This window comes from Heptranchias perlo, chromosome 9 (genome assembly GCF_035084215.1).
Source record: "Heptranchias perlo isolate sHepPer1 chromosome 9, sHepPer1.hap1, whole genome shotgun sequence".
NCBI classification, from domain to species: domain Eukaryota; kingdom Metazoa; phylum Chordata; class Chondrichthyes; order Hexanchiformes; family Hexanchidae; genus Heptranchias; species Heptranchias perlo.
This window is the reverse complement of record NC_090333.1, coordinates 78,701,138-78,728,287: the sequence shown is the minus strand read 5'-3', so window position 1 is coordinate 78,728,287 and position 27,150 is coordinate 78,701,138. Positions and strand designations below refer to the sequence as shown.

At 43.4% G+C, this 27,150-nt stretch overlaps 1 protein-coding gene across 1 annotated transcript in view; it reads right to left on the bottom strand.

The window, feature by feature from the left end:
* Positions 1-10,474: 10,474 nt before the first annotated feature.
* imp3 (IMP U3 small nucleolar ribonucleoprotein 3) overlaps positions 10,475-27,150 on the bottom strand; it is a 264,715-nt gene continuing 248,039 nt past the window's right edge. Inside the window, exons 6-7 of the mRNA XM_067990803.1 lie at positions 13,437-13,509; positions 10,475-11,781 (exon numbers count right to left, since the gene is read on the bottom strand). Coding sequence (XP_067846904.1) covers positions 11,755-11,781; positions 13,437-13,509 — 100 coding nt within the window. The 3' untranslated portion in view covers positions 10,475-11,754. The remainder of the gene's footprint in view (positions 11,782-13,436; positions 13,510-27,150) is intronic.

Here is a 27,150-nt window from a genome sequence, read left to right as displayed (position 1 = left end):
CATTTAAAGTGGAAAAGGATAAATATTTGTAAAGGAAGAATATAAAAGGATACTGGGAAAGAGCAGGGAAGCAAGATTACACTGGATAGCTCCAGCTGAAGAAAGAATACCATCATAAGATGAATGGCCTCTTTCCGTTCTGTGATTTGTGGGCTAGTACCAGAAAATGACCAGGAAAGCTGCCAGATGGTCATTAAACTAATGATCACTAACATCTTTCAGGGAAAGGAGCCTGTCACCCCTACCCGGTCTGGCCTACATGTGACTCCAGTCCCACACTATGTGGTTGACTCTTAATGCCCTCAGGGTAACTAGGGATGGACAATAAATACTGCCTTGCCAGTGTTGCCAACATCCCAAGAATAAATACATAAAAAATGATGAACATCAATGGTTCTGATGCTGATTCCTGGCGCACACCATTAACAACCGACTCCCAGCCAGATGTCTTCCCATTTAATACTATTTATTGCTTCCTTTCAAATTAGCCAGTCTTCAATCCAATTCAATACGTTCCATCTATCCCAGGGGTCTGAACCTTGTGCACTTTTTATTATGTAGGACAGTGCCCTAACATGCAATGTCCTTATGCATAGGGCAGTCTTTATAATTGCTGTGTTTTAGAATCACTCTTACATATTTACTTTTCAGGAATTTCAGATTACTTTTTTTCTGTGAAGTGGAGAAAGGTCTACTGATAAAACGGTGTCCCGGATCAACCGGAGGTACTTTGCAACAACTTCCATTTGTCTGTCTCTCTGGTCATTTTCACATTTCAAGATCCAGGTTGCATGGGTTGATTCAAGTTGAAAGCTGCTGCTGCAGTTCAAGTAAATTTTCGTCAGTGACTTCTTGATTGTTATGTTGCTGACCACCAGAGGGCAGTGTGGGGCGATGTATTGCTGGATAAAACAATTGTAAACAATTTTACAACACCAAGTTATAGTCCAACTATTTTATTTTTAATCCCACAAGCTTTCGGGGGCTTTCCCATTCCTCAGGCGGTGGAAGGGGAAAGCCCGCGAAAGCTTGTGGGATTAAAAATAAAATCGTTGGACTATAACTTGGTGTTGTAAAATTGTTTACAATTGTTAACCCCAGTCCATCACCGGCATCTCCACATCATGGATAAAACAAAGCATGAACGGAAAACCTGGAACCACAATGTGGGGCCTTCAGTATTTTCTTCCTCCAGATTTCCAAAACATTCAAACAAGTACATTATTTTTTTTTTAATAGATTAGTTCTGCACAAGAAGCTCAGCCTGGTTTTACAATTTGGTCCAGTGAATATCTGCTACTGAAAGGAGGTCTTACAGACACGTGTTGAGATACTGAGCTGTATAGAAGAGCGAGCTGCCTTTGATGAGTACGTGTTATCTATTACACGGGCTACACTGAAGATTCTTATTCACCCGACTGTAATATGTGTTTATGATTGATTTTACTTTGTGCCCATTACCCTTGACCTTTGCAGGACTATGGTTCCATCTCTCTCTCTCTCTCTCTCTTCCCCTCCCCCCGCCCAGCAGTGAAGCCCATTGCAGCAGCCCTCACAGACATCAGCAAACTCAACACCAAACTGGGTATATGCTCATGGTCTGTGTGGCTCAGGACCACTCCCAAAGCATCAGGGAACCCCCAGTTCTGGACTGTATGAGTCTTCCATAAAGATTTAATTAATAAAAATATAGAGAAATAAGTTCGAAAATGAGACTTCTAGCAATACGCTACCTGCTGTTTTTTGTGTTAACATTGAGCCCGGGAGGAGTCAGAGGAGAAGATTCGAACACGCGATGCAGAGTCCGGTAGATCAGAGCTGTTCGCTCCGAGTTGAGACTCTTGGTCGGTTGTGGATGATTGCAGCCCAGCTTTAACCTACAGCCATTTGAATTACAAGATCAAGAGAAATACAAATGAAAGAGATAATTCAGGCCATCTTAGTTCGTCCATCTTAGAGAAAATCTGCCGTTCCATCCCCCCCCCCATTCCGCCTGACCCCCATCATAACTATCCAACTACGTCTGAAATGGTTCTAAGCTTTTGCCTCCACTACTTTACCTGGAAGTCCATTTCAATCAGTGATCACACTGTGTATGAGAAATGTCCCAGCCTAAATCCTAAATTTGCTGTTCGCCGTTGAAGCCAGTGCCCCCCCCACCCTTCGCCTGGTCCATGTGCCATGGTCTAGTTTCATCTAGTGTACAAAATTTACAACAAATTGCATTTATATAGCGCTTTTAACGTAGTAAAATGTCCCAAGGTTCTTCATGGGAGCTTTTTAGACAAATTACCTTTTCTGCACACGTGGTTCACACGTGGGCTGCATCTCCCAATAGAGAGTGCGTGTGCTCAAACAGAAAACCTACCAGTGTAAAGTAGCTTGCTTTGGAGACTTGACAATATGTTGATGGGTTTCTGTGCGCCCAGCTGACCAAAAAAAAACAGATTTTGTGAAGCAGTCCGCATGCTGCACAGGAAGTTCACTTTGTCTCCCATACATTGACACTGAATGCTCCACATCACCAGCAGTCGAAAATGTTGCTTTCAGAGTTAAACCCATTCCTCTTAATTCAAAAAATTTACATCAAGGCAAACACAGAATCATAGAAAGGTTACAGCACGGAAGGAAGCCATTCCGCGCTGGCTCTATGCCTGAGCAATCCAGCTCGTCCCACTCCCCCACCCTATCCCTGTAGCCCTGCAAATGTTTTCCTTTCAAGTACTTATCCAGTTCCCTTTTGAAGGCCATGATTGAATCTGCCTCCACCACCCCCGAGGGCAGTGCATTCCAGATCCGAACCACTCACTGTGTAAAAAAGTTTTTCCTCATGTCACCTTTGGTTCTGTTGCCAATCACCTTAAATCTATGTCCTCTGGTTCTTGACCCTTCAGCCAATGGGAACAGTTTCTCTCTATCCAGACCCTTCATGATTTTGAATACCTCTATCAAATCTCTACGCAACCTTCTCTGTTCCAAGGAGAACAACCCCAGCTTCTCCGGTCTATCCACGTAACTGAAGTCCCTCATCCCTGGAATCATTCTTGTAAATCTCTTCTGCACCCTCTCTAAAGCCTTCACATCTTTCCTAAAGTGCGGTGCCCAGAACTGGACACAACACTCCAGTTGTGGTTGAACCAGTGTTTTATAAAGGTGCATCATGACTTCCATACTTTTTGTACTCTATGCCTCTATTTATAAAGCCCAGGATCCCGTATGCTTTTTTAATCACTTTCTCAACCTGCCCTGCCACTTTCAATGATTTGTGCACATATACACCCAGATCTCTCTGTTCCTGTACCCCTTTTAGAGTTGTGCCCTCTAGTTTATATTGCCTCTCCTCATTCTGCCTACCGAAATGTATCACTTCACATTTTTCTGTGATAAATTTCATCTGCCACGTGTCCGCCCATGCCACCAGCCTGTCTATATCCTCTTGAAGTCTATCACTATCCTCCTCACCTCCCTTCCAAGTTTTGTGTTATCTGCAAATTTTGAAATTGTACCCTGTACACCCAAGTGCAAGTCATTAATATATATCAAGAAAAACAGTGGTCCCAGCACTGACCCTTGGGGAACACCACTGCACACCTCCCTCCAGTCTGAAAAACAACCGTTCGCCACTACTCTGTTTCCTGTCCCTTAGCCAATTGAGTATCCACGTTGCCACTGCCCCCTTTATTAAATGGGCTGCAATCTTGATGACAAGCCTACCATGCGGCACTTTATCAAACGCCTTTTGAAAATCCATATACACCACATCAACTGCAATGCCCTCAACTACCCTCTCTGTTACCTCATCAAAAACTCTATCAAGGTTGGTTAAACACGATTTGCCTTTAACAAATCTGTGCTGGCTTTCCCGAATCAATCCACCCTTGTCCAAGTGACTGCTAATTCTGTCCCGGATTATCGTTTCTGAAAAGTTTCCTCACACCTGAGGTTAAAACTGACTGGCCCATAGTTGCTGGGTTTATCCTGACACCCTTTTTTGAACAAGTGTGTAACATTTGCAGTTCTCCAGTCTTCTGGCACCACCCCCCGTATCTACAGATGTTTGGAAGATTATGGCCAGTGCCTCTGCAATTTCCACCCTTTCTTCCTTCAGCAACCTAGGATGCAGCCCATCCAGACTGGGTGACTTATCTACTTTAAGTACAGCCAGCCTTTCTACTACCTCCTCTTTATCAATTTTTAGCCCATCCAGTATCTCAACTATACCTTCCTTTACTGAGACTGTGGCAGCATCTTCTTCCTTGGTAAAGACAGATGCAAAGTACTCATTTAGTACCCCGACCATCCCCTCTCCCAAACGCTCGATGTTTCATCACTCAGCAGCGGGCTCCAGCAAGACGCACAGAAGCTTTGCGTTGCACACATTAACTTCGCACTGCAAAAAAATTACACGATGTGCTCATGTGCTACACCCCCTGTTCTACACTGGATCGTTAAGAGGTATGCAATGTATACTTATCCTTTGTCATTTTTTAAAATATAGACAGATATAACGTCTTGCTTAGCTGGTCAGATTTGAGGACCAAACGCACTTGTAAAACAAGTCGTTCTTAAAAGATGCATTTTAAACAGGTCTTCGGGTACCAGCTCGTATTGGCTCATCTGCTTAGAATCTGACCTAGCCAGGACAAATAGGTCTGGTGCTACTAATTTAAACACATGACTCTCCCGGTGACCCTTTTCTGGACCCCAAGAAGGCCTTTGATATTGCTAATCATAACCATACCAACCTTCTAACACAAACTTAATAAATTAAATTCAAGTCCATCTTCAAATAAATAGGTCAAGTCCTACTTAACACATGTCAAAAGGTTTCCTTGAAGTGAAATCTGATCCGACACCAGCTGGAGTTGGAACTGCTCTCGTCAGACCCATGCTTCTTCCACTGCACATGAAGGGTCTGGTCTCAGAACAGCCAGGGAAGAATATATTGGGATTTAAAAAGAAAGAAATTACATATATCGCCCTTTTCACAACCCAAAGCGCTTTACAGCTAATAAAGTACTAGCACTGTTGTAATGTGGCAGTCAATTTGTGCACAGTAAGGTCCCACAAACTGCAATGAAATAAATGACCAGCTCATCTGTTTGTGGGAATTAAGGTCAGAAAATGCTGAAACTACTCAGCAGGTCAGGCAGCATCTGTGGAGAAAGAAAGGGAGTTAACGTTTCAGGTCGATGAGCTTTTTCCAGTTCTGACAAAAGCTCAAGAAATTTAACAGTTTATAAACATGTACAGAGCTATAAACTTGCTTATAAACTGTTACAATCCCTAACTTCTTCCAGTTCTGACGAAAGGTCATCTGAATCTCTGAATGAACAGGGGCTGCTGGGCAATAACCGGGAGTGTGAATCCAGATCGATTTTCCCGTCCCTAATCCAAGAGGTACTAACGGCCAGTTACAGTGCCTTTAGTGCCACCTCAGCTGGTATCGGCTGGCTCAGCAAAGAGCGGGGAGTGAACCTGGGTCCTTGCTGCTCGTTATGGTTCAGGTTCTCACCATCTAAACCCGCTGAGCCACCAGGGAGCAAACTGCACGTTTAAGATGTCATCTGAACCTACTGATCTATGTTCACCTTTGCTTCCAGCTTATAGGGTGTCCCAAATAAAACATGGCTTTAACAAACACTCAATATGCTGACTGATATAATATACCTTTTGTTTCGAGATAAGGGAAGAAATTTTGCGGAGGAAGGAATCAGTGGTGAAGTTCCACAGGCCTAGCAACGAGCAAATGGAGCACCAATTTTTAAAAAAGGCAACAAATTAGATCCAACAAATAAGCTAATTAGTCCAACATCAATAATAGATAAAATAATTAAACTATTCTAAGGGGCAGGCTGGAGGAGTATTGATATAGTGGTAACTTAATAAGTAGCAGCAAATATGAGTTCAGAAGGCAAAAATTTTGTATGACAAACCTCCTCTACTTCCTTGAGGACATTACAGATTAAATAGTAATAGTGGAACTCCTTAAGATATAATTTGTTGGGACTTGGAGAAAGCTTCTGACAAAAGTTCCACATAAAAGAAAACTAACTGAACTGAAAACAATTGAGTTCCAGGACATTCAAAATGCAGCTGGATGCTATCATGGGAATTGGGACACAAGGGTGAGCTTCAAATGGGTTGAATGGGCTTGTATTGTACGATACTTCTCTAATCTTCTATGTGTCTACAGTTATGGTTCAGAAAGTCAGCAGAGGCCCTGATTATTTAATACACTGTGTCAGCAATGGGTAAAGAACATAAGAACTAGGAGCAGGAGTAGGCCAATCGGCCCCTCGAGCCTGCTCCGCCATTCAATAAGATCATGGCTGATCTGATCCTAACCTCAAATCTAAATTCATGTCCAATTTCCTGCCCGCTCCCCGTAACCCCTAATTCCCTTTACTTCTAGGAAACTGTCTATTTCTGTTTTAAATTTATTTAATGATGTAGCTTCCACAGCTTCCTGGGGCAGCAAATTCCACAGACCTACTACCCTCTGAGTGAAGAAGTTTCTCCTCATCTCAGTTTTGAAAGAGCAGCCCCTTATTCTAAGATTATGCCCCCTCGTTCTAGTTTCACCCATCCTTGGGAACATCCTTACCGCATCCACCCGATCAAGCCCCTTCACAATCTTATATGTTTCAATAAGATCGCCTCTCATTCTTCTGAACTCCAATGAGTAGAGTCCCAATCTACTCAACCTCTCCTCATATGTCCACCCCCTCATCCCCGGGATGAACCGAGTGAACCTTCTTTGTACTGCCTTGAGAGCAAGTATGTCTTTTCTTAAGTATGGAGACCAAAACTGTATGCAGTATTCCAGGTGCGGTCTCACCAATACCTTATATAACTGCAGCAATACCTCCCTGTTTTTATATTCTATCCCACTAGCAATAAAAGCCAACATTCCGTTGGCCTTCTTGATCACCTGCTGCACCTGCATACTAATTTTTTTGATTTTCTTGCACTAGGACCCCCAGATCCCTTTGTACTGCAGTACTTTCCAGTTTCTCGCCATTAAGATAATAACTTGCTCTCTGATTTTTCCTGCCAAAGTGCATAACCTCGCATTTTCCAATATTGTATTGCATCTGCCAAATCTCCGCCCACTCACCCAGCCTGTCTATATCCCCTTGTAGGTTTTTTATGTCCTCCTCACTCTCGACTTTCCCTCCCATCTTTGTATCATCTGCAAACTTTGATATGTTACACTCGGTCCCCTCCTCCAAATCGTTATAGATTGTAAAGAGTTGGGGACCCAGCACCGACCCCTGCGGAACACCACTGGCTACTGGTTGCCAGTCCGAGAATGAACCATTTATCCCATATATATCCATATATCCCGTATATCCATATATCCCATATATCCCGTATAAAGAGTACTTAGATCACTGGGCTCACCCTGTCCTTTATGTCCATGTAAAAAAAAAATCCATTCTGGCTGCTTTCACCTCCTTTCCAACCCAGACTAAGCCAAGATCAGCACCCTGTCCACTTCTATTTTGTAACATCACTTCAAAATCTATATTCATCACACTTGGTGACCTAATATTCCTGCAAGAGAGGCAGATGCCCAGCACTTCAGCTGCAATTCTCTCATTTTCAAATGCTGTTCCACGTATTTGTCTCCTTCTTTGGCTCGGTGTCAATTTTTGTCTGATTACGCTCCTGTGAAGCGTCTTGGACGTTTTACTACGTTAAAGGTGCCATATAAATGCACATTATTGTTGTTTTAAGTACTGTATACACAACAGTGAACAGCTTGCCAGGAAAAATAGTCATGTAGATTCTCTTTATCAGAGGTATGATTAGCTTTCATTGACAGTACAATAACCACTACCAAGCAGGACATCATCCTTTTTCACCACGCAGAACAGTATTGCCATTACTTCAGTCTGTTATGCCATTATGACTAACATCTGGTTTTATCCCTGCCAGGTCCATTCCACGTCAGTGGTAGCACGCTCACCTGAGTCAGACAGTCATGGGTTCAAGCCCCACTCCACAGACTGCAGCACATAATCTAGGCTGACATTTCAGTGCAGTACTGAGGGAGTGCTGCCGTCTTTCGGATGAGATGTTAAACCGAGAATCTGTCAGCCCTCTTAGGTGGACGGAAGAAATCTACCGAAAGGAGAGCAGAGGAGTTCACCTGGTGTCCTGACCAACATTTATCTCTCAACTAACATCACGAAAAAGATTATCTGGTCATTTATCTCATCACTGTTTGTGAGACCTTGCTGGGTGCAAATTGGGTGCAAAGATTCCCTACCTTACAATAATGATGGCACTTCAAAAGTAATCCATTGGCTGTGAAGTGCTTTGGGACTTCCTGAGGATGTGAAAGGCACATATAATTGCAAGCTCTTTCTTTCTAGACTCCCAGTACCATCTCTGGTCTTGATGGTATCCATCCCATTGTCCTCAAGGTTTGCACCTCTAAACCTAACTCTTCAAAATGCTCTTGTATCTCTTGCTCTCGGACCACTTTTCCTTCTCACTGAAAATTTGCTCTATCCCCAAGAAATGTGATCCCTGTTGCTCTTCAAACTACTACCCTATGTTGTTATCGTGGTACTTTCTAAAGTTATGGAATCTGCTGTTCACTCAAATTATTCCTCACCTTGAAAATTCTGGCCAAATCCATGATCACCAGTATAGTCTTGGCCACTGTTATTCCACTAGTGATCTCGATACCTACGCACCTCAAACTCTACTCTTGAAAACTCTGATGATTCATTTGCCATTGCCTTCGACCAGGCCTGATGCTGTGCACTTCTAAACGAGTTAACAGCACGTGGTTCCCCTATCAAAGTGCCGATCATGCTGGGACACCATAAGGTTTAGAAGCACACATCAAATGGCCTTATCCATGCTGTAGTTTATGGCTCATCCTCTGATCCTTTCCTCAATAATTCTGGAGTTCCCCAGGGCCTTGTCTTCTTTTCTCTCTGTTTCTTCATGTCAAGGACATTCTTCCGCCATAATCCAACCCTATCCATTTGTTTGCTGATGATTCCACTTGAAATTTATCAACTTCCTTCAGGCTGCGCACCCTCAAAGCACACCGTTTTATTCCTCTTGCAGTGCAATAGCTGAATGACTACATCTGATCTTCTCCATGCCTTTGTGGTGCCAATGAAAGTCTTGTTTTCCAACTCTTCAAAGACACATGTTCATGTTTCTCGCAGATGTAACCTTACATGGCTCCACCTTTCATCTTTCTACATCCATTAACATTATAGACCTCACTATCTCCTCTTACCTCTAACTGAACTGTCAATCACCTCCAGTGCTAAACCTACCTCCAAGAAGCTCGGGTTTCCCCTTTCATATCACATATTTTGTTTCTCCTCAACAACTCTCTATGAAGCCCAACCATCCAAGGCTTGAATACTGCTCCCTTTTCTGGCAAGGGTGTAAAACACCCTCGCACACTCCTGGACTGGATGATTTACCTCATGTTTTCTTGTACTCTTTCCAACCTTTTCACCATCGTCCTACACATTGTTCGTACTCCCTCCAAATTCTTAATATGTTGAAATCAGAATTCACTGCAGTCTGCTACTCTAACTCATTCTTTCCAAGAAAAGAAATAGTGCACCTTTCACGACCTCGAAATCTAATTAACTTCAGGTGGCTGCTTATTTCCAAACTGTGGAACATATCACCTCCCTCAGCCTTCACTTCCTCCAACAATCTTCAGGCTTCTGAAGCCCAAGCTTGGCCTCACCCAATCACCATTTCCTAACTTACCTCATCTTCTCTTTTACCCTGTTCAACTCATCAGCAAGTTGAAAGTGCTCAGCCAGGGGTTCAATTTAAGGTCAAACCTGAATTGAAGTAAAGAAAATCCCTGTGGTTAATTCAATTACTTTTTCCACAAATAAACTTCCAACACATTCTAGTGCATTGTAAAGCCATGTCAAAGGTTAATTCCAGCCTTGCAACAAACAATGGGAGCTTCACCTTACTGAAATACTTTCTCTTATTTATATATGGTGATCCTTGTGGCTTGACCCCACATATGCACAGGAGCCTGAAGGTTAAGATTAGTGGTGTTTTAAAAGCTGTCTTGACACTTGGATTTTTCTCCCTAAAACAAACAACATGGCGGTCAGTGCTCCCTCCCTATAACCTAAATGCAAAACTTCAACTTCAATGGTTAACCAGGATTTGAATCTGCCAATCTGGTTAACAACCCAATGCCTCACCATGTCTTGATTCAGATTTCATTTCGGCACGTCTGTACATCAGCTCCGATGGTTAGCAAAGAGGGATGTTTCTGCTAACAGTTGCAGCCAGCAGCCTAAAAATGCTCCTTCTTATTCAAGTCACCAATATTATTATTTTTAAAACATCATAATCCTTACTGGCTGCCATCTATCTCTGCATGTTCTGGAGCCTGCCTTTACTACAAAGAGTCATTATTTTGCTCATAGAAGAAAATCACAGTCAGAACAGAAAAGATGAGAGAGCTCAGATTTATTTGTAGAAATAAAAAAAATTCAAAAACACAAACAGAAGATGATGTTACTCTTTGCTAAACTGGGGATAACAAATGCTAGTAGAGCTGGAACATCATATAGCCTCTCTCAAAGAATAAGAGGCTAGACTAGGCTGTGCATTATCCTTTACAAAAATCCAGCATTAGTATATTTGTTCAGTGGTATCAACATTTAGAATCCACTGACCTTTCTTTCCCCCTCAAAAAGAACACCGCTTAATCAGGGTTCTGGGAACTGTGTTTAAAGTAAAAATAAGCTTTCCTTCTTCAAAAAAAAATCTTCTGATTTTAATTCCAATTTTGGGGCTGGATTGTTTTGTAGTCCCTTTAGGGCCAAAGACAACTAGGGGCTGGTTTGGTTTGGTTTTGAATTTGTGGAATTCATCTGGTGCTAACCCTGTGGGACAAAGCTGCCCAGCTGCTGTTCACTTGTCCTCACTCGGACTGGTCGTGCAGAAAGGGTACCACGGCTGCAAATGGAATTCTCTGTTTCGTTACAAAAAAGCCTGGGCTGTTGGTGCTTTCTTTTATATGAAGGAGTGTTTGGACTGAACAGGGAGACAGGATGGGAGAGTGCATCTTACTTGTGGGTCTTTGTATGTAGTTTGCTTCAAACCATGTTCAGAACCTTATCAGATCAACGTGTAGGCAATGGTAGAACTACACTTACACAGTGTACAAGAGACCAGTCAGAGAGCAGTTGTTTCAGTATCAGATCAATGGTGGGTTTAAAAGGTAAGTTTACATAAATTGAAGTCTAATTTTATCTCTACCCATTTGGTACAACAGTGGTGGTAGTGCAGGCAATGATAAGACTTAACACTGGGTCACCTCTTCATGGGATCCATTCAATGCTGATCATATAAGTTTGTTTTGATGCAAATAAAGCCAAAACTGGTAAAATGACTCATTGTGCCCATGCAGTGAGACAGTCTGCTATGTTGAGAAATTAGAATGTTCTATAAAATATATATTACAATATCAAAAATATTAGCGTGGAGATAAAATGGACATTTGTTATGGGCTGAGTATAACCAATCAGAAGTTCATAAATCGAATGAGAGGTTTTCGCCCAAGTCCTCACAGATACTGGTAACTCTCAGCCCCACCATACTGCCTTGAGATATCATCTGAAGTTAGGGCATTTCAACAGTGGAGATGTGTAGTCAGTGCAGGCCACCAAAAGGGATATTCACTCTACTTAAAGTAATGCACAGGGCAGCCAGCACAAAGACGTGGAACTAGACAACCAGGTCAAAGTCATCTCTCTGGGGAGGGAAAAACAAAAAGAAAAAATAATCAATAATCTGTTACACCAATCGACGATTTAGAAATCAGATGCGATACAAAATACTCGTGTACATTTCAAATATATTCAAGTTTAAATTAAAAATAGCATTTAAAACTAATTTTTTTGATTTTATTATAAATAGAGAGAGAAAATGCTGGAAATGCACAGGAGGTCAGGATAATGTTTTGGATGTGGTCCTTCATCAGGACCATTGGTTCAGACAGTCACCCCACAACATTAACTTTTCACCACCTCTTGCTCCTCTTTTAATGCCATCCTTAAAACCCACCTCTTTCACCAAGCATTTGGTCACCCCTCCTAAAATCTCTCTTTCACTCGACTTCCATTTTTTTTGATGGTGCCTTTGTGAAGCGCCTTGGGACGCTTATGTAGATTAAAGGTTTTATAAATACAATTTCCAATGATCACCTTTTTTATTTCTATGTATTTTCATTACTCCTCCCAGCCCCAGGCTTCATTAGAGAAAGAATCTGTGTTTATATAACACCTTCTGTGGCCTCAGATGCCCAAACAGCCAATTAATTACTTTTTGAAGCACAGTCAATGTTGTTATGTAGGCAAACATAGCAGCCAATATGCTCACAGCAAGGTCCCACACACAGAAAATTAGATAAATGACCAGTTGGTCTGTTTTGGTGGCATTAGTTGAGGGAGGAATGTTGGCCAAGACACCGGGAGAAGTCTGCTCTTCTTTAAATATTGCCACAAAATCTTTTACGTTCACCTGAAAAGGTGGATGGGGTCTCAATTTAACATCGTATCTGACAGACAGCCCCGCCAACAATGCAGCACTCCCTCAGAACTGCACTGATGTATCAGCCTAGATTACGCGCTCAAGTTCCGCTATTGGGCTTGAATCTTTGACTCAGAGGCGAGAATGATACCAGTGGATTAAGAGTCAGCTGGCTATTCAACAGCAGGAAGCATCACAGTTGAGCACAATCCTGTCCTCATCCAACAACCACACACACAGCAGGGAACAGTGCTCAGGAGTGGAAACGCTTGTTGTTTTGTCCCATCCTCAAACCAGGGACATAGAAGCCACCACTGCCCTCCTTGACCTCAGCTAAGTAAATATGGTACACTGTTTCACTGTGACACCTCCCTGGTCTGTATGACTACATTCCACAGCAGGCATGCTTTAAGCCACTGCGCCTCTTTCTACATCATCCTGTGCAAGTCGTCATTTCCAGCTGGCAGGCCAGGTGTCCAGCTCCAGCCAAGGAGTCAGACTTATACTGGTAATCATGAATACATTATAGCATCGGAGTGACTTGTGACATAGTCCGCAATGCGCTCGCTTCAAGTGTCATGTTAAATTAGAAAACTAAAATCCACCTGGGGCAGATCTCACCATCAGAGCAGACAACAGCTAAGGGGTCGAAGGGGATCTATACTTAAATTTTAACTCTGCATTTTCCATTAGAACAATGTGGCTACTAAATGTGAGTACGTGCGTGTGCGTGCGCATATACATACATACATATAGTAACTGAGCAGTACTGCTACCCTGTCCTATGACAGGCTGTTACGGGTAACAAATCTCCACGGGCACAAGTCAATCAAGAAAAAAAACATGCAATAGATTGTCAAGCAAGTTGTTAAAAATACCTCTTCATTGTACTCCATTACATGCTGCTTGATCTTTGAAGAGTCCACCCAGGTTACAAAGTCTTCCATATTCCTGCAGGTTTGACAGAAAAATTGCCACATTAACAGACAGATACCCAAAAGCATTTGGACTATCTTGCACTAAGTCTGATAAATGCCTTACCATCGCCAAATCCCCCACCATCAACATCCTGGGGGTCACCATTGACCAGAAATTTAACTGGACCAGCCATATAAATACTGTGGCTACAAGAGCAGGTCAGAGGCTGGATATTATGCAGCGAGTGACTCACCTCCTGACTCCCCAAAGCCTTTCCACCATCTACAAGGCACAAGTCAGGAGTGTGATGGAATACTCTCCACTTGCCTGGATGAGTACAGCTCCAACAACACTCAAGAAGCTCAACACCATCCAGGACAAAGCAGCCTGCTTGATTGGCACCCCATCCACCACCCGAAACATTCACTCCCTTCACACAGGCGCACTGTGGCTGCAGTGTGTACCATCCACAGGATGCACTGCAGCAACTCGCCAAGGCTTCTTCGACAGCACCTCCCAAACCCACGACCTCTACCACCGAGAAGGAGAAGGACAAGGACAGCAAGCACATGGGAACATTACCACCTGCACGTTCCCCTCCAAGTCACACACCATCCCGACTTGGAAATATATCGCCGTTCCTTCATTGTTGCTGGGTCAAAATCCTGGAACTCCCTTCCTAACAGCACTGTGGGAGAACCTTCACCACATGGACTGCAGGCGGTTCAAGAAGGCAGCTCACCACCACCTTCTCAAGGGCAATTAGGGATGGGCAATAAATGCTGGCCTCGCCAGCGACGCCCACATCCCATGAATGAATTTAAAAAATGCAGAGTTTTTTTTTTAAACCTGCTGTTACCAGAATTTCCAGTTTTACATTGCTACGCTCTCCTGCTCCTCACACTGCCATGTTTGTGATGTAAGACACTTTCACCAACAGTCTGGAGAAAACAGCATCTCCCACAAACTGACCCACCCACCTGCTCATGCCCTTCTCATAATAAAACTGGCTTTGGAACAACTTGACTCCTCCTACTTTGAGACAGGCCAGGTTCAAATATAAAACGGTTATAAACAGTGTATGCACCAGCTTTTGTGTAAGTGGCCTGTTGCCACGTGCAATGTTTTAAAAAAAATTTAGCCTGTTTCCACTAACATTTAGAGGAGTTAAGATGCCAGTTATGCTCATACCCTACCCAAAAACGACAGAAGGAGGAGAAAACCTGAAGCAGGCAGGGGTCAGTTTGGCTGGCACGTTTCTTAGCTCCTGAACTTCACTTTTACTACCACAGTTCCTAGTGATGGAGAAGCTCCTTCTTCAGCTGCCGATGTTTGGTGCCCCTCTGAAAACAGGCTTTTCAATAATATTGGCTTTTTATTGGAATTGTTCAGCTCATGGTAGCAATCAGAAGCTAAACCACGGTAAGTTAGTTTAAACTTTGTTCGATGTGCGACTGATATTTATCCTACTTTATGTGCCATCACCTGTTATGATTCAGGCTCATTTCCAAAACTTAGCAAACGTTCACAGCACAATTTCTGTAAGTCCCCTATGAGCCGAAATCTGCACCCTTGTGTGTGCTATGAGAGAGATAGGATGCCATGGGCTCAACGGTTACCCCTAACTACAGTATGTCACACTGGTGACCATGTGGGATGCCCACCATGCTCTCCTGTCCACTATAAAAGGCAGTAAATACCACGCTACAAACAGTTTCATACAAGCTAAACACAAGTCAAATTTATTCACAAGATTAATTACACAAAAGCAGAAATAAGCAAGTTACTGGTGATTGTTTTCTAAATATTTCTACCAAGGTAAAAATCAGTGTCCAAAGCATTAAAATATCTTCTTCAGAGCATTTTTTTTTACACAGTCAAATAATCTGCAAGACCTCAGGAGGAAACTGCCTTTCACATACTTCCCAATATGATGTTTGTATGTGGGTAAGGCAATATTCCTGCTCAGAGTCAGAGTGTGCATACCAGAGACTGAAACTGAGCTGAAAACCAAACTAAAGCTGAGCAGTCATGGCAATGTATTTGTGCTAAAAGAAGCCTTGTGTGTCACAGGCAATATTGTTGAGACATTAACTATCTTCCTCTCAAGTATATCACTTGATGAATCAGCCAATAAAGATGGCATATTCTGACACCTGCCAGCAATTAAAACCAGTGCACGCAGAGAGAGTGGCATTCACTGTGGCAGATTATGGGGATTACACTGTGCAGCAATACTATATTACACACACAAATCAATCTCAGTCTGAAGCAAGTTTAGTTCAATTTAGTAATGTTTCCAATGTTTTTAATTACTGATAAAACTAGGTGAAGAGCCAAAGCCCATTGTCAGAATAACACTAAAGCTGAAAAGAGCAAGTGAGAAGATACATTAAGTGAAACACAGAAAATATACTGCGGGTTCTACACTACACATAATTTGTTTAGAGCGCCTTCGGAAATCGCAGGGAGCAACAGGTAAGATATAATAACTGTTGTGTTCAGGTGGCTGTGAACGACTGGGTATAAGCCATAAGCTCTACACTGGTATGACTGCACAAGGCACATCATACCAGATATTAATGCAACATTTGTTTTCTGGGATTACAACGAATGTAGTGCAATACTAGGAAAACAACAAAGAAACCCTCATTTTAAGAGGTTATCCCTATTTTTCTTTTGTATAAATCTGGTATCCTAATGACAGCATCCAATCACACAGACAACTGCAACAAGGACTGGTGTCTTATAAATCTGAGCTAGAGCAATTCTGCTGGATGGTAATGAGCACGTTTCAGATTTTTCATAGCCTAGTGCATTATCCAGCAAGCCTTCCCCAGCAAACAATTGTTAACTGTTTCCAATTGGGAATATAAAGGACAGAGTTCTTCCTCTCCCCCCTCCCCCAATTAGGTCTCCCTGCGCCTAGCATGCTGGATCAGATGCACTCCACTTCCAGGGGTCAGACCAAGCATGTTCCAGCTCTGGTAGCCAACCAGCCAGAGTACGATAAATCAAAAATGCAAGAAACGCAGTGAAGAGAAATGTTAAATATTATCTGTTAATACCTTACTTCCTGCAGAACTTATTCCCTGCCACTAGGCGGGGACACTCCCTTTACAATGAAGTTCATCACACTGCTGTAATTAGATTTGTACGTGGCTGACGAACAACAGAATAATATCTTAAAGTTGTTTGATGCTTATGTCACATTTAAGAACTACGTGTGTAAGACCAGTTCAATTTTCCACCTGGGTTCCATTCACCACATTCTCTATGAGCTGCTGACCTTCCAAATACTTCAACTGCTGTGTCATCTCAAACAACTGACTTAAACATGCAAAAAAAATCCTGCGGCTGCTTGGTACATGTCACATTTGAAATGGACCCATGTTTTATTCTTTTCCAGAGAAAAGACCCCCTCCTCCCACCCCTTTATTTCAAGGTCCTGCGCGCCTGCTGCTAAGAGGGCCAATGAGCAGGCTGCTTTCCAGACCTCTGCCAATGCTCTCTTTGCCTGGCTTCCCATGAGGCAATGAGGTGACAACACCCCCAGCTGATTTCCTCTCCCCACTCGCCCCCCCCCCCAAGGTGAAGCCATGACCTGTACACAGAGCTGTCTGCTCTGTGCAACCCAGTGGAAGGAGCTGAACTGAAGCTGTGGGCCAAACTTACATCCTCCCAACTCTCCCACTTTCCCTGTTGGAGCTTCAAAACCACTTAGCTGGAATCAACTTTTAATTCCAACCACCCCCCCCCCCCCCACCCCCACCCCCACATCTGCCACCAAAAGTCAAAGTTCATGTCTTCGGCACCTCAAGGCTGGAATTCTTCAGCAGGCCTCATAGCTGTCCTCTTACATCAACCTCTCACAAGCTTCAACTCATTGATAACTTTACAGCCCACATCCTCACCTACATCACCTCTCACCTCTCCAAGCTCCAGACGCTGTGCCCCATTTCAGCAGGTCCATTTCAAAATTCCAGTCCTCGTTTTCAAATCCCTCCATGGCCTCGCCCCACGATGCCTCCGTGATCTCTTCCTGCCCTACGTCCGTGCGCACACCCTCCCCTCTAATGCTGGAATTCTCCTCACTGCTCTCTCTCTCTCCACAATCGACAGCTGCTCGTTCAACACTACATACCTACCCTGTGGAATTTTCTAACTAGTTCCATCCGCCCTCCCTGCTTTGAACAACCCCCTCCAAACTCTCCTCTTAGACTATGCCTTTCTTGCCCCATCCTAAGCTCTCCATTCCCCACGCCTCATTTGTCCATCACATTACCAAAGTGCTCGAAGACATTCTCCTGCATTGAAGCGCATTGTATAAACGAATAGTTCACTAACCTAGAAACTAACTGCCAGAAGTGATTGAATGAATCACCCATTTAAACAGAACAGCTTGGGGATAACGACAAGCAGAATATAGGAATCGTTCACACATCTACTGCTAATGACTAACTCACATAAGTACAGAATGTGACATACACAGTACAATATTAAGCATCTGGCACATGGGCGAAATGAGGAAGCGATATTTTTACCCAGGGAAACCATCATCTGACAGCTTGGAGAGGCCAGATTTCGGTCACGCCTGGACCCCATAGCATGTTGTACATATCCGCCCACTCTCAAAACATGCTGGGATTTCACTCTTAACATGAATTATTCATCCTGATTTTTGTTCTTCAAGCCACAAATGATCATGCACTTTACGGATTGTAAAATTATAAGTTTGGCAGTAGGAGGCAGGAAGAAGGTTAAGTCCGTGTTTCAAATTTGTGTGTGACATCTGATCTCCGACATGGGTTCTGGCCTCTAAGCAGCCTCCTTCAGCTGGAAGGGTAAATTAGTGAACCACTGACTACGTCTCAGCTTCAAGACAATAAGTCCTTCTATACTCAGGGAGCCAGAGGGAAGTTTTGCTGTGGGAAACCGTAGCTTGTATCAGACACTGAAACATAACACAAACTGGTTCAGATGTCAAGGAATACTGGGACTCGAGCCCACGGCCTACAGGACTCATCAGTAAACCTGGAAACTTTTACTTCTGACTCTCCTCCGCCAGGGTCTACTGGGATGGGATTTGCAGGGGCACTCAAAACACAGGCGTTGGGTGTGCTGAACAGGGCAGCAAAGTTTTGCCGAGTATGAGGAGAAGCGGAAGACCGAGTGATAGAATGGGTTAAACACTGTCCCCTTTACCTCGGAGACCTGGGTTCAAATCCAGTCCGGACTTCCAGAATCGAAGTTTCCTCTGCCTGCTGGCTGTAAGGATGCCACATGAAATGAGTGCGGATCATCTCAATCCAGCCCCCAAAGTGCATGAAACTGGCACAAATCAGCCAACTCACTTTGGAAGACCAGAGGATGAATGGGGTGGGAAATGGAAACATCGTACTACTACAACGGGGTGCTCTGCTGTAGAGGGAGCGGAGCTATGCACTGCACTTGGATTTCTCAAACCATGCTATAGTTCACCACTCAGTGCTTACACCAGATGCCTAAAGCGGAAAGTGTTCCATTTCCCCAGCGCAAACGCCCCTCAACTTGGACAGCATAAAATTTACCAAAAAATAAGGTTAAAAAAACACCCAAGGGGAAGTGGACAGACAGAGGGGTCACTAACCAACATGCTATTTTCTGTGGATTCTTGCAGAAGATGGTGAGAATTCTCAGGTAGACATCTCACAGAAGCACCACAACTGAACTCGAACTGCCCTGTTCAGAGGAGCGATGAATCCTCGAACATTAATACAATCGGCAGGATTTTCAAGTATTTTAAAGCAGTAACTGCGTTAGTCATTTTCGGTTAGCACCTTCTGAGCACTTTATCCAAGTGCTCCAACAACTCTGACACTACGTACTGTGATATTTCGATAAATCTTATTTATCTTATCACAAGTGACCGACACTTAACATGTACATTCTCCCTCCGCCAATGCTAAAAATCCATCCTGCGTGTTTATAAATCCATCCTGCTTCCCCGAATTCCTTAGAGTGTTCCACAAAAAAAAAACAGTGGATCTACTGCACTTGGCTCTCCTCCCCCACAAAGGTTCTGTTCTTTTTCACATCACACCATCTACATCCGCAGTTTCATCCTCCCAAGACAAGCAGAGAGGGGAGGAGGGAGACGGAGACAAGCTACAGCCCTTGAAATAGAGAGACAGAAAGTGCTGGAAATACACAGCAGATCTGCCAGCATCTGAAAAGAGAAAAGGCAGGTTCATGTTTCAGTTGGAAAACCTTCATTAAAACTCACGAGCTGCTGCGAATTTCCAGGACTTTCTGTTTTTATTCCAACTTTCTGTTATTTGCAGTTTCTTTTTTTCAAAAAAAAACTACCATAATGGGTAAGTGGCTTGCCACTCCATTTTGTTCATTAATTAGAGAAAATCCCGCAACAGAATTTCATAACATATTTATGCAGCTGCTAATCTTATTAAGCACAGCTGAAGAAATGTTGAAACTATACAGCAATGTTGAATTTGCAGCATTTTAGTCGACATTCCACAAATATCATAGTGACTACGTAGGAAGAACAGTAACTTGAGTTATCAAATATACAGATAGAGGCACGGATAGTAACAGTGGTGAAGAGGTCATTTTTGGAGGGGCTCACTTATTGGAATTTTCTATGCATATATTTTGAACAGTTCTTCCAACCCCCTAACGCACTTCTTGTGATGGTGAGTGCAAGAAAAGCAGCAGTGATGGAGTAGTTTTAAAATGGGATGTGGGAGGCTTTCCAAGTTGGGGGAAGGGGGAGTCAGAAAACGAGATGCCCCTAGAGAAGGGAACGGGTGGCTGTCAGACAGAGATAGAAGGGCAGTGCGATACCGGCAGCACGGAGGGGAAGGGGGGATATTTCAGAAGCATGGGAGGGGAATTGGAGGAAGGGAATTCCAAAGTCGTCAAAAAGGAGCATTTGAGCGGATAGAAAGCCTTCGTGATGAGCAAGATTTGTCGTCACGGGGTGCAGAAGTGGCTTCACTTTTTGCTGCCTATGTACAAATAAAAGTTATTGTGGGTTCCTTCACCCTTAAAAGGATTCTTAGAAACAGTGTCACATCCTTTCACTGAGACACCACAAAGTGCAGCTGGCTAGAGTTAGTGCATTCTACCAAACACTCCCTTCCTGTCTGGCCTGTAGAGCATTGCAAGTTCATATCCAGAACACACATTGTTACAGTCAGTGCCATAAAGCTGATAAATGACAGTAGTTATCAGAGAGTGACACAAGTGGAATAGACTGGATTGCTGCAACGAGGCCAAAAATTGTAGATAGGGACACTTTTTGCTCTTTTTACACTTCAGCAGATTTCTGATTTAAGTGGAAGTGACTGCAGCAAGGCTAGACTCTGGTGCTTGGCTTACTGCAAGCAGGTGACGATGAAGGAATCGCTCTGCAATTTGCCTCCTCACGCGCAGGAGATAAGGACTGAAATGAGATAAATCAACGAGAGACAGGTCAGATGACTGCTGGCATTAGACTAAATATAAAGGGGAGCTCTGGATTTCAGTCAGATTGAGAGACGCTAATCCCCAATGAATTGTATTCAGCGACTGGAACACATCCATAGGAAGGTGCACGCAGGAGGCTTGGGAAGCAGTATCCAGATAGTTTAAAATGATTGCAGATCTGTGTGAATATGAATGCAGTTCTGCAAGTCTCTATTATTTGTACAACATACTTCAGACCAGAGCATGTGAACTGTAAAAGGTTTAACAATGCAACTGTGTTTTAGAGCTCTTACTTTTCCGCCTCCGGTTTATTTCTCTCCTCATCTGATGGTGCTAATTCATGCTAGCATATGGTTTTTTGGCCACTAGCTGCCTGCCAGTAATTCACCTGGGGGTGGGGGGGGGGGGTCATTATTCATGTGTGAGCATCGGCAGGCATCACAGCCGAGCTCGATACCCTGGATGATTTCTCAACCCCCCCCGCCATTTCTCCGTCCCTCGCCCAAGGAGTTCAAATTAGCTGTAATGCACTGATGAAGTCAGCAAACTGAGTAGAACAGAGCAGGGATCAATGCGGCGACTTTCTTCATCTGTACGGCCGAGTTACATTCTGCTTTTAAAACCCAAGCTCGACATCACTCGACCACAACTGCTTAACTTGGCCCATCTTCTCTGCTACTCTTTTCAGCCTTGGTGATGTTGAGCACAATGGACCTTGGCCCTTCATCTCGGAGTATCCATTTTCTTTTTGAAAAGAGGAAGAGCCATGAAATTAACTCACAAATATACTTGTAAACAAAGCAGCAATCAGGACTGCGATCTTCCACATGGGCAGGCTGAAGACACTGCAGCCCCGTCTTCCCAATCAACTGCAGCCAGACCCATTACTGAATCGGTCACCATACCAAAACCTCAGAAGGTTGCAGAACTAATGGCATTACCAAAATTAGTGGCTATATACACAAATCCATCACTTATTTGGAATGAGATTAATTTATTTTGGTTTAATGGAAGCTACTTTGATGAGCAGTAATTTCTTCCAGCTAATCACTGGGAAGACCGAAGCCATGGTCTTCGGCCCCGCCACAAACTCCACATGCTCACCACTGAATATAATCTCCTCCCTGGTCGCCGTCTTAGGCTAAACCAGAGAGTTCAGAAATTTAAAATCCTAATCAACACCAAGCTGAATTACCAGCCCCATATCCTCCCCATCACAAAGCCCGCCTACATAACAATGCCCATTTCTGCCCCTACCTCAGCCCATCTATCACAGAAACCCTCATTTATGCCTCTGTCACCTACTGACTTGATTACTCCAATGCCGTCCTGACCGGCTTCCCATTCTCCATCCTCTATAAATCTCAGCACATCCAAAACTCTGCTTCTGTCCCACACCACGTCCCACTTGCCCATCACACCTGCTTTTGCTGAATATTGGTTCCCCATCCCCTAGCTCTCAAATTTAAAATTCTCACTTTCGTATAATCCATCCATGGCCTCGTCACTCACAATCTCTGTAATCTCCTCCAGCCATATAACTCTCCTCCTCGACCACCCCCCCCGACCCCCCCACAGAGCTCTCTATTCCACAAATTCCAGCGTCTTCTGCTCCCTCCTCTCTTCACCCCATCATTAGTAGCCGAGCTTCCAGCCACCTGGCCCAATGATCTAGAATTCCCTTCCTAAACCTCTTCATTTCCTTCACCTCCGAAAAACCCACCAATCCAGCCAAACTCTTGGTCAACCCTCCCAATTTTTCATTCTTTGGCTAAGTGCATGTTTTTCCTTACATATGTGTGATGCACCTGAGGACGTTTCTCAATGTTAATGACGCGATATAAATACAAACTGTTGGTGTTAACTCACTCAAAAATAAACCCAGTTCCATGTGTTTCAATGGGGTTTGCAACTTGTCTTCCTCTTTTCAATTATAAATACCATTACTAATATTTGCCCAATGTTGACAGCTCTGGTATTAGGACGTTGTTGTTGTTTTCGTATCTTCGCCCTCTGCCCTTCGAGAATATTGTGAAGCAATGGAAGGAGTCGCAGGCTGATTTAACAGTCTGGCAGGCCGCGACATGAACGCTCCTTCCATGGCCGTAACCATCTTTATACCAGCCCATAGGGTGGTCGGTCCTATACGGCAAGAGGGTTTTATGGACTCCTACAACCCTTACGATGAGGGGGAGCCACCCACACCTACTGGGTGTCAATCCAGAATTCAGAGCCGCTTGCAGAGACTGTCTGGAACAGGGTTCGTACTCTGCACCTTCTGACTTAAGAGGTGGGAATGCTGCCACTGAGTCACAGGCTTGCTCCAGGTACAGGATAAATGCAAATAACATCATTGGGCAGACAGGTAGAGACACTAGCAGGCCATAACTCTAGGAAGCTGAATTAATGTCAGTAGAGATGCCCGTTCTCTGACGAAGGAAATATTCTCAACCAGTTCCGAGCAATATTGATGTTATCAACATTTGGCATTTAAGCTGAAATAGTCACATGTAATTATACAGACAGAATCAAAAAAAAGGATGTTCCAGTTAATGTAATTTCTTGGAACTACCGGTGAATCATATCACACCAATCACTATCTATGATTCACATGTCCTCCATAAGTTAGAAATGCCGATTCTAGCCAGCAGAGGGCAGTCAAGCATGGGGCAATTGACTGACCTCTTGGCTTTCACTCTACAGTTTAAACCACAACATTTCATCAGGTTTTAGATGCACAACATTTAGTTAAGTTATCTACAAGCAAAGTATACACTAAGATTGATGGGGGGAAAGGGAGGGATGGAATTTTTACAGGGTGAAAAACATTCCTTCACGGTTACTATCTCGACACAAACTCACACAATTTCACCAGAGTCATTAAGGTCAACCCAATGAATTCTGAATTTTCCATTACAGTTTTCAATACACTCATTTTTCACCACACAAAAATCTTCACAAGTAACCTCATGTAAATTTGTAATGCTGAATACCATAAAGTGGAATTTGAGACATACGCTCTCCTACTCCAGGAGCCGTTGGCAGCGAGTCTGCATCCTTCCTGTGGATCCTTTCTTTCTATTTCTGCAGGATCCACACAAAAAAAATGGCACAGGTGACAGTGCAGCACTTTCCAAGTACACTGCCCTGAAGTGCCAGCTTAGTTTATGTGCTCACGTCTGTATTGGGACTTGAACCCACAACATTCCGACTGAGCAGCGACTGCAGCTGAACCAAGCTGACACGTTGGAAACTAGCGGTTATCTCACAAAATTTGACACTGAGCCACTTAAGGAGATATTAGGTCATGTGACCAAGAGCTTGCTCAAAGAGGCAGGTTTTAAAGGAGCATCTTAAAAAGGAGAGACGTAAAGAGGCAGAGAGGTTTAGGGAGGGAATTCCAGAGATTCGGGCCTAGACAACTGAAGGTACGGCCGCCAATGGTGGGGCGCAGGAAATCGAGGATGCACAAGAGGCCAGAATTGGAGGAACACAGAATTCTTGGAGGGTTGTAGGGCTGGAGGAGATTAGAGTTAGAGACGGGCGTGGCCTTGGAGGGATTTGAACACATGGATGAGAATTTTTAAATCGGAGTATAGGTGCGTACCATGGGGCCACACATAGTTTAAAGCCACATTAATTTGTATACAGCTCAAATCGCTCATAGTAACAGGTGTTCTATTTATGATTTATCGAATAACAAGGCAACTGTGTTAAAAGCAGCCCTTTCCAAAACAGCAGGCTCACAAACTTGAGGACAACCGAGTGTAAGCACAAATAGAACTGAATTGCTTGGCTTCAAGATGTTCATGTAGGAGAAAAGGGAACACTTTCCATTTCGGGCACCCAGTGTTAGCATCAGGCACACCAGGTCAGGTTTAGAAAAGTGCTCTCTGCTCTGCTCCAATAATGTACCTCAGATTAGACTTCGGTGGAGTGCCCCCATGCTACCCAGTCGGGCCTTTTTCCATTTCCCACAGCAGTCATCCTAAAGCCACTTGGACTAAGTATACCGACACGTGCTGAATCAGGGCGGTTTTGTGCTGGGGGCCATAAACTCAGCAGGAACTGGATTAAGACTATCAAAACACGTCTCAGGTGTGACTCTTCAAGTCACCAGAGGAGACTTCCATCCTGCTATCTGGGATGGATTTGGACCTGGATCCCAGAGGTCACTGTCTGACCCGCTGCACCACCCATTCCATGAGCAAAAATAGTGCTACTTGTTCTCCATTAATAAATTTGGTCCGCTTCAAATTACATTCACTCCACAAAGAATCCAGCTAAGAGTTAATCAAGCAACAATTGCAACTTGAAAAAGAAACAATGGGACACTGTTCTGTGCAGCTTTTAATATGTGCGGGACATGTGCAATTCAACTACTGTGAAAGGGGATTACTTCCTAAAACCCATCTCAAATGCAGCCTTTTCCAGGTTATTTTCTACTTCCATTTTCGTCACTGCATTTAGTTCTTTTACTTCAAAATTACAAAAGCTATTATGGCAAAAAGTTTAACCAGTTCTGCATTATAGAGAAAGTAACAGGCACACACTTGCTCCTGAGTCATGATTTTTTTTCCCCTTCTCTCTACACTTTTGGGCGGCCGTGTGGAGAACAACATGTGCCTTTCCACAACTTTTTATCACCTGTTGGCAAGCTCTCTGAAATGGTGCCAACATTGTTTCGAAAGATGGCATTGGTTAAAATTTCCAAGATTACAGGAGCGCCACCATCAAGATGTGCTGTAAACTGCAGCCTTTTTAAGCTCTGTGAAGCACAAAGGATAATCATGATTGATCAACAGCAAATATAATTTTAAGAAAAGGAAGCCAATTAGTTGCTGAGTGTTGAAGGAGCACTCTAAGTTAACTCACCAAGGGTGAAAATGCAGCCTGGCTATGTGAAGCACCTTACTGTAATGGATCTGACACTTGTCCACTCATCCTCTCTCAGTTTTAAAAGTCTGCTTAACTTCTTCCTTTACCCCTCCTCCAGTGAAGGCAGTGGCTTATACCAGAGTGTGATTCCAGGGACATCAGCATGCCTCTAGTGCCTCACACAAAGTCCTTATCTTCACAAGAGTCTGGCAAGTGAGTGTTAACAGGCCAATCCTGGGAGGCACAACAGCCGAGCTCGAACCAGTCATCTCCCAGCGTTCATATACTTGCGCTTTCCAGCAAGCCGACTGTAGTCATTGCCCCAGCTAAGATTAGCTAACTTAGCACAGACTGGAAACTGAACTTAGGGGCTTCCAGGTCCGTGCGGTCCAGTACCACACCTGGCTGTACATTTACCCGATGGTTTACAAAGAAATACTCCACATGGACGAGAAACGTGGATACGGTGACAGGTCACTTTCCATTAAAATCTGGTTTCTGGCCAGCTAAGCAAAGCTTTCGGGGTCAGAAATAACATGCACCCTACTTATTATATGAGCATTAGGGTGGCTCCGATTAGGCTTTTTTTCTTCATTTATTTCATAAATAATAAACAAATGACATCTCAACGATGAAAAGCATGATGATTTTTGGAGACAAGTGAAATTTAGATATAATTTTTGGCGAAATAAATAGTGTCAGAGCTGCTGTATGCAAACGCCAAACAAGGTGAGTTTGGAGTGAGAAAATGACTTGTGGCTAGTCAATGGCTCCATGCACAATTATACTATTGTGGATATCTCCTGTTGATCTTCTGCTTTATGGAACACCGAGTTCTCTCCCCTATCTCCTCTGGAAGCTGTCCTATTACCTTCATAATCCTCAATCCCTCGTAACAAATATCGATCCAGCTCCTTTTCAGAGGTCACACATGCCTTTTTTGGTAATCTCCATATCCCCAACAACTTTTTTTGTTTCTAATCTCCAGCCTTACCTTGAGGTTTATGAATTTTATACTTGTGTCCTTCAGTCCCATGCACATTGCCTGACTTAAATAACTGGCCTCCTTCAATCATATCTGTATCTTTCACTAGTTTAAAAACCTGCATCATGTCTCCTCTCACTATTCCTTTCTAAAGTAAAAAATAAAGTTAATCGCTTGAGCCATTCTTCATAACTTAGATAAGGCTAACAAATTAACTCTTGACCTTAAACCCATAGCCTCAAAATTTCAAGTAGAAATAATCTAAGAAACAAAAGATTGCACTTTCCAGACACCTTTCATTATTCAGGGTAATATGCTGTCCAGGACAGAGTCACGTCATTGAC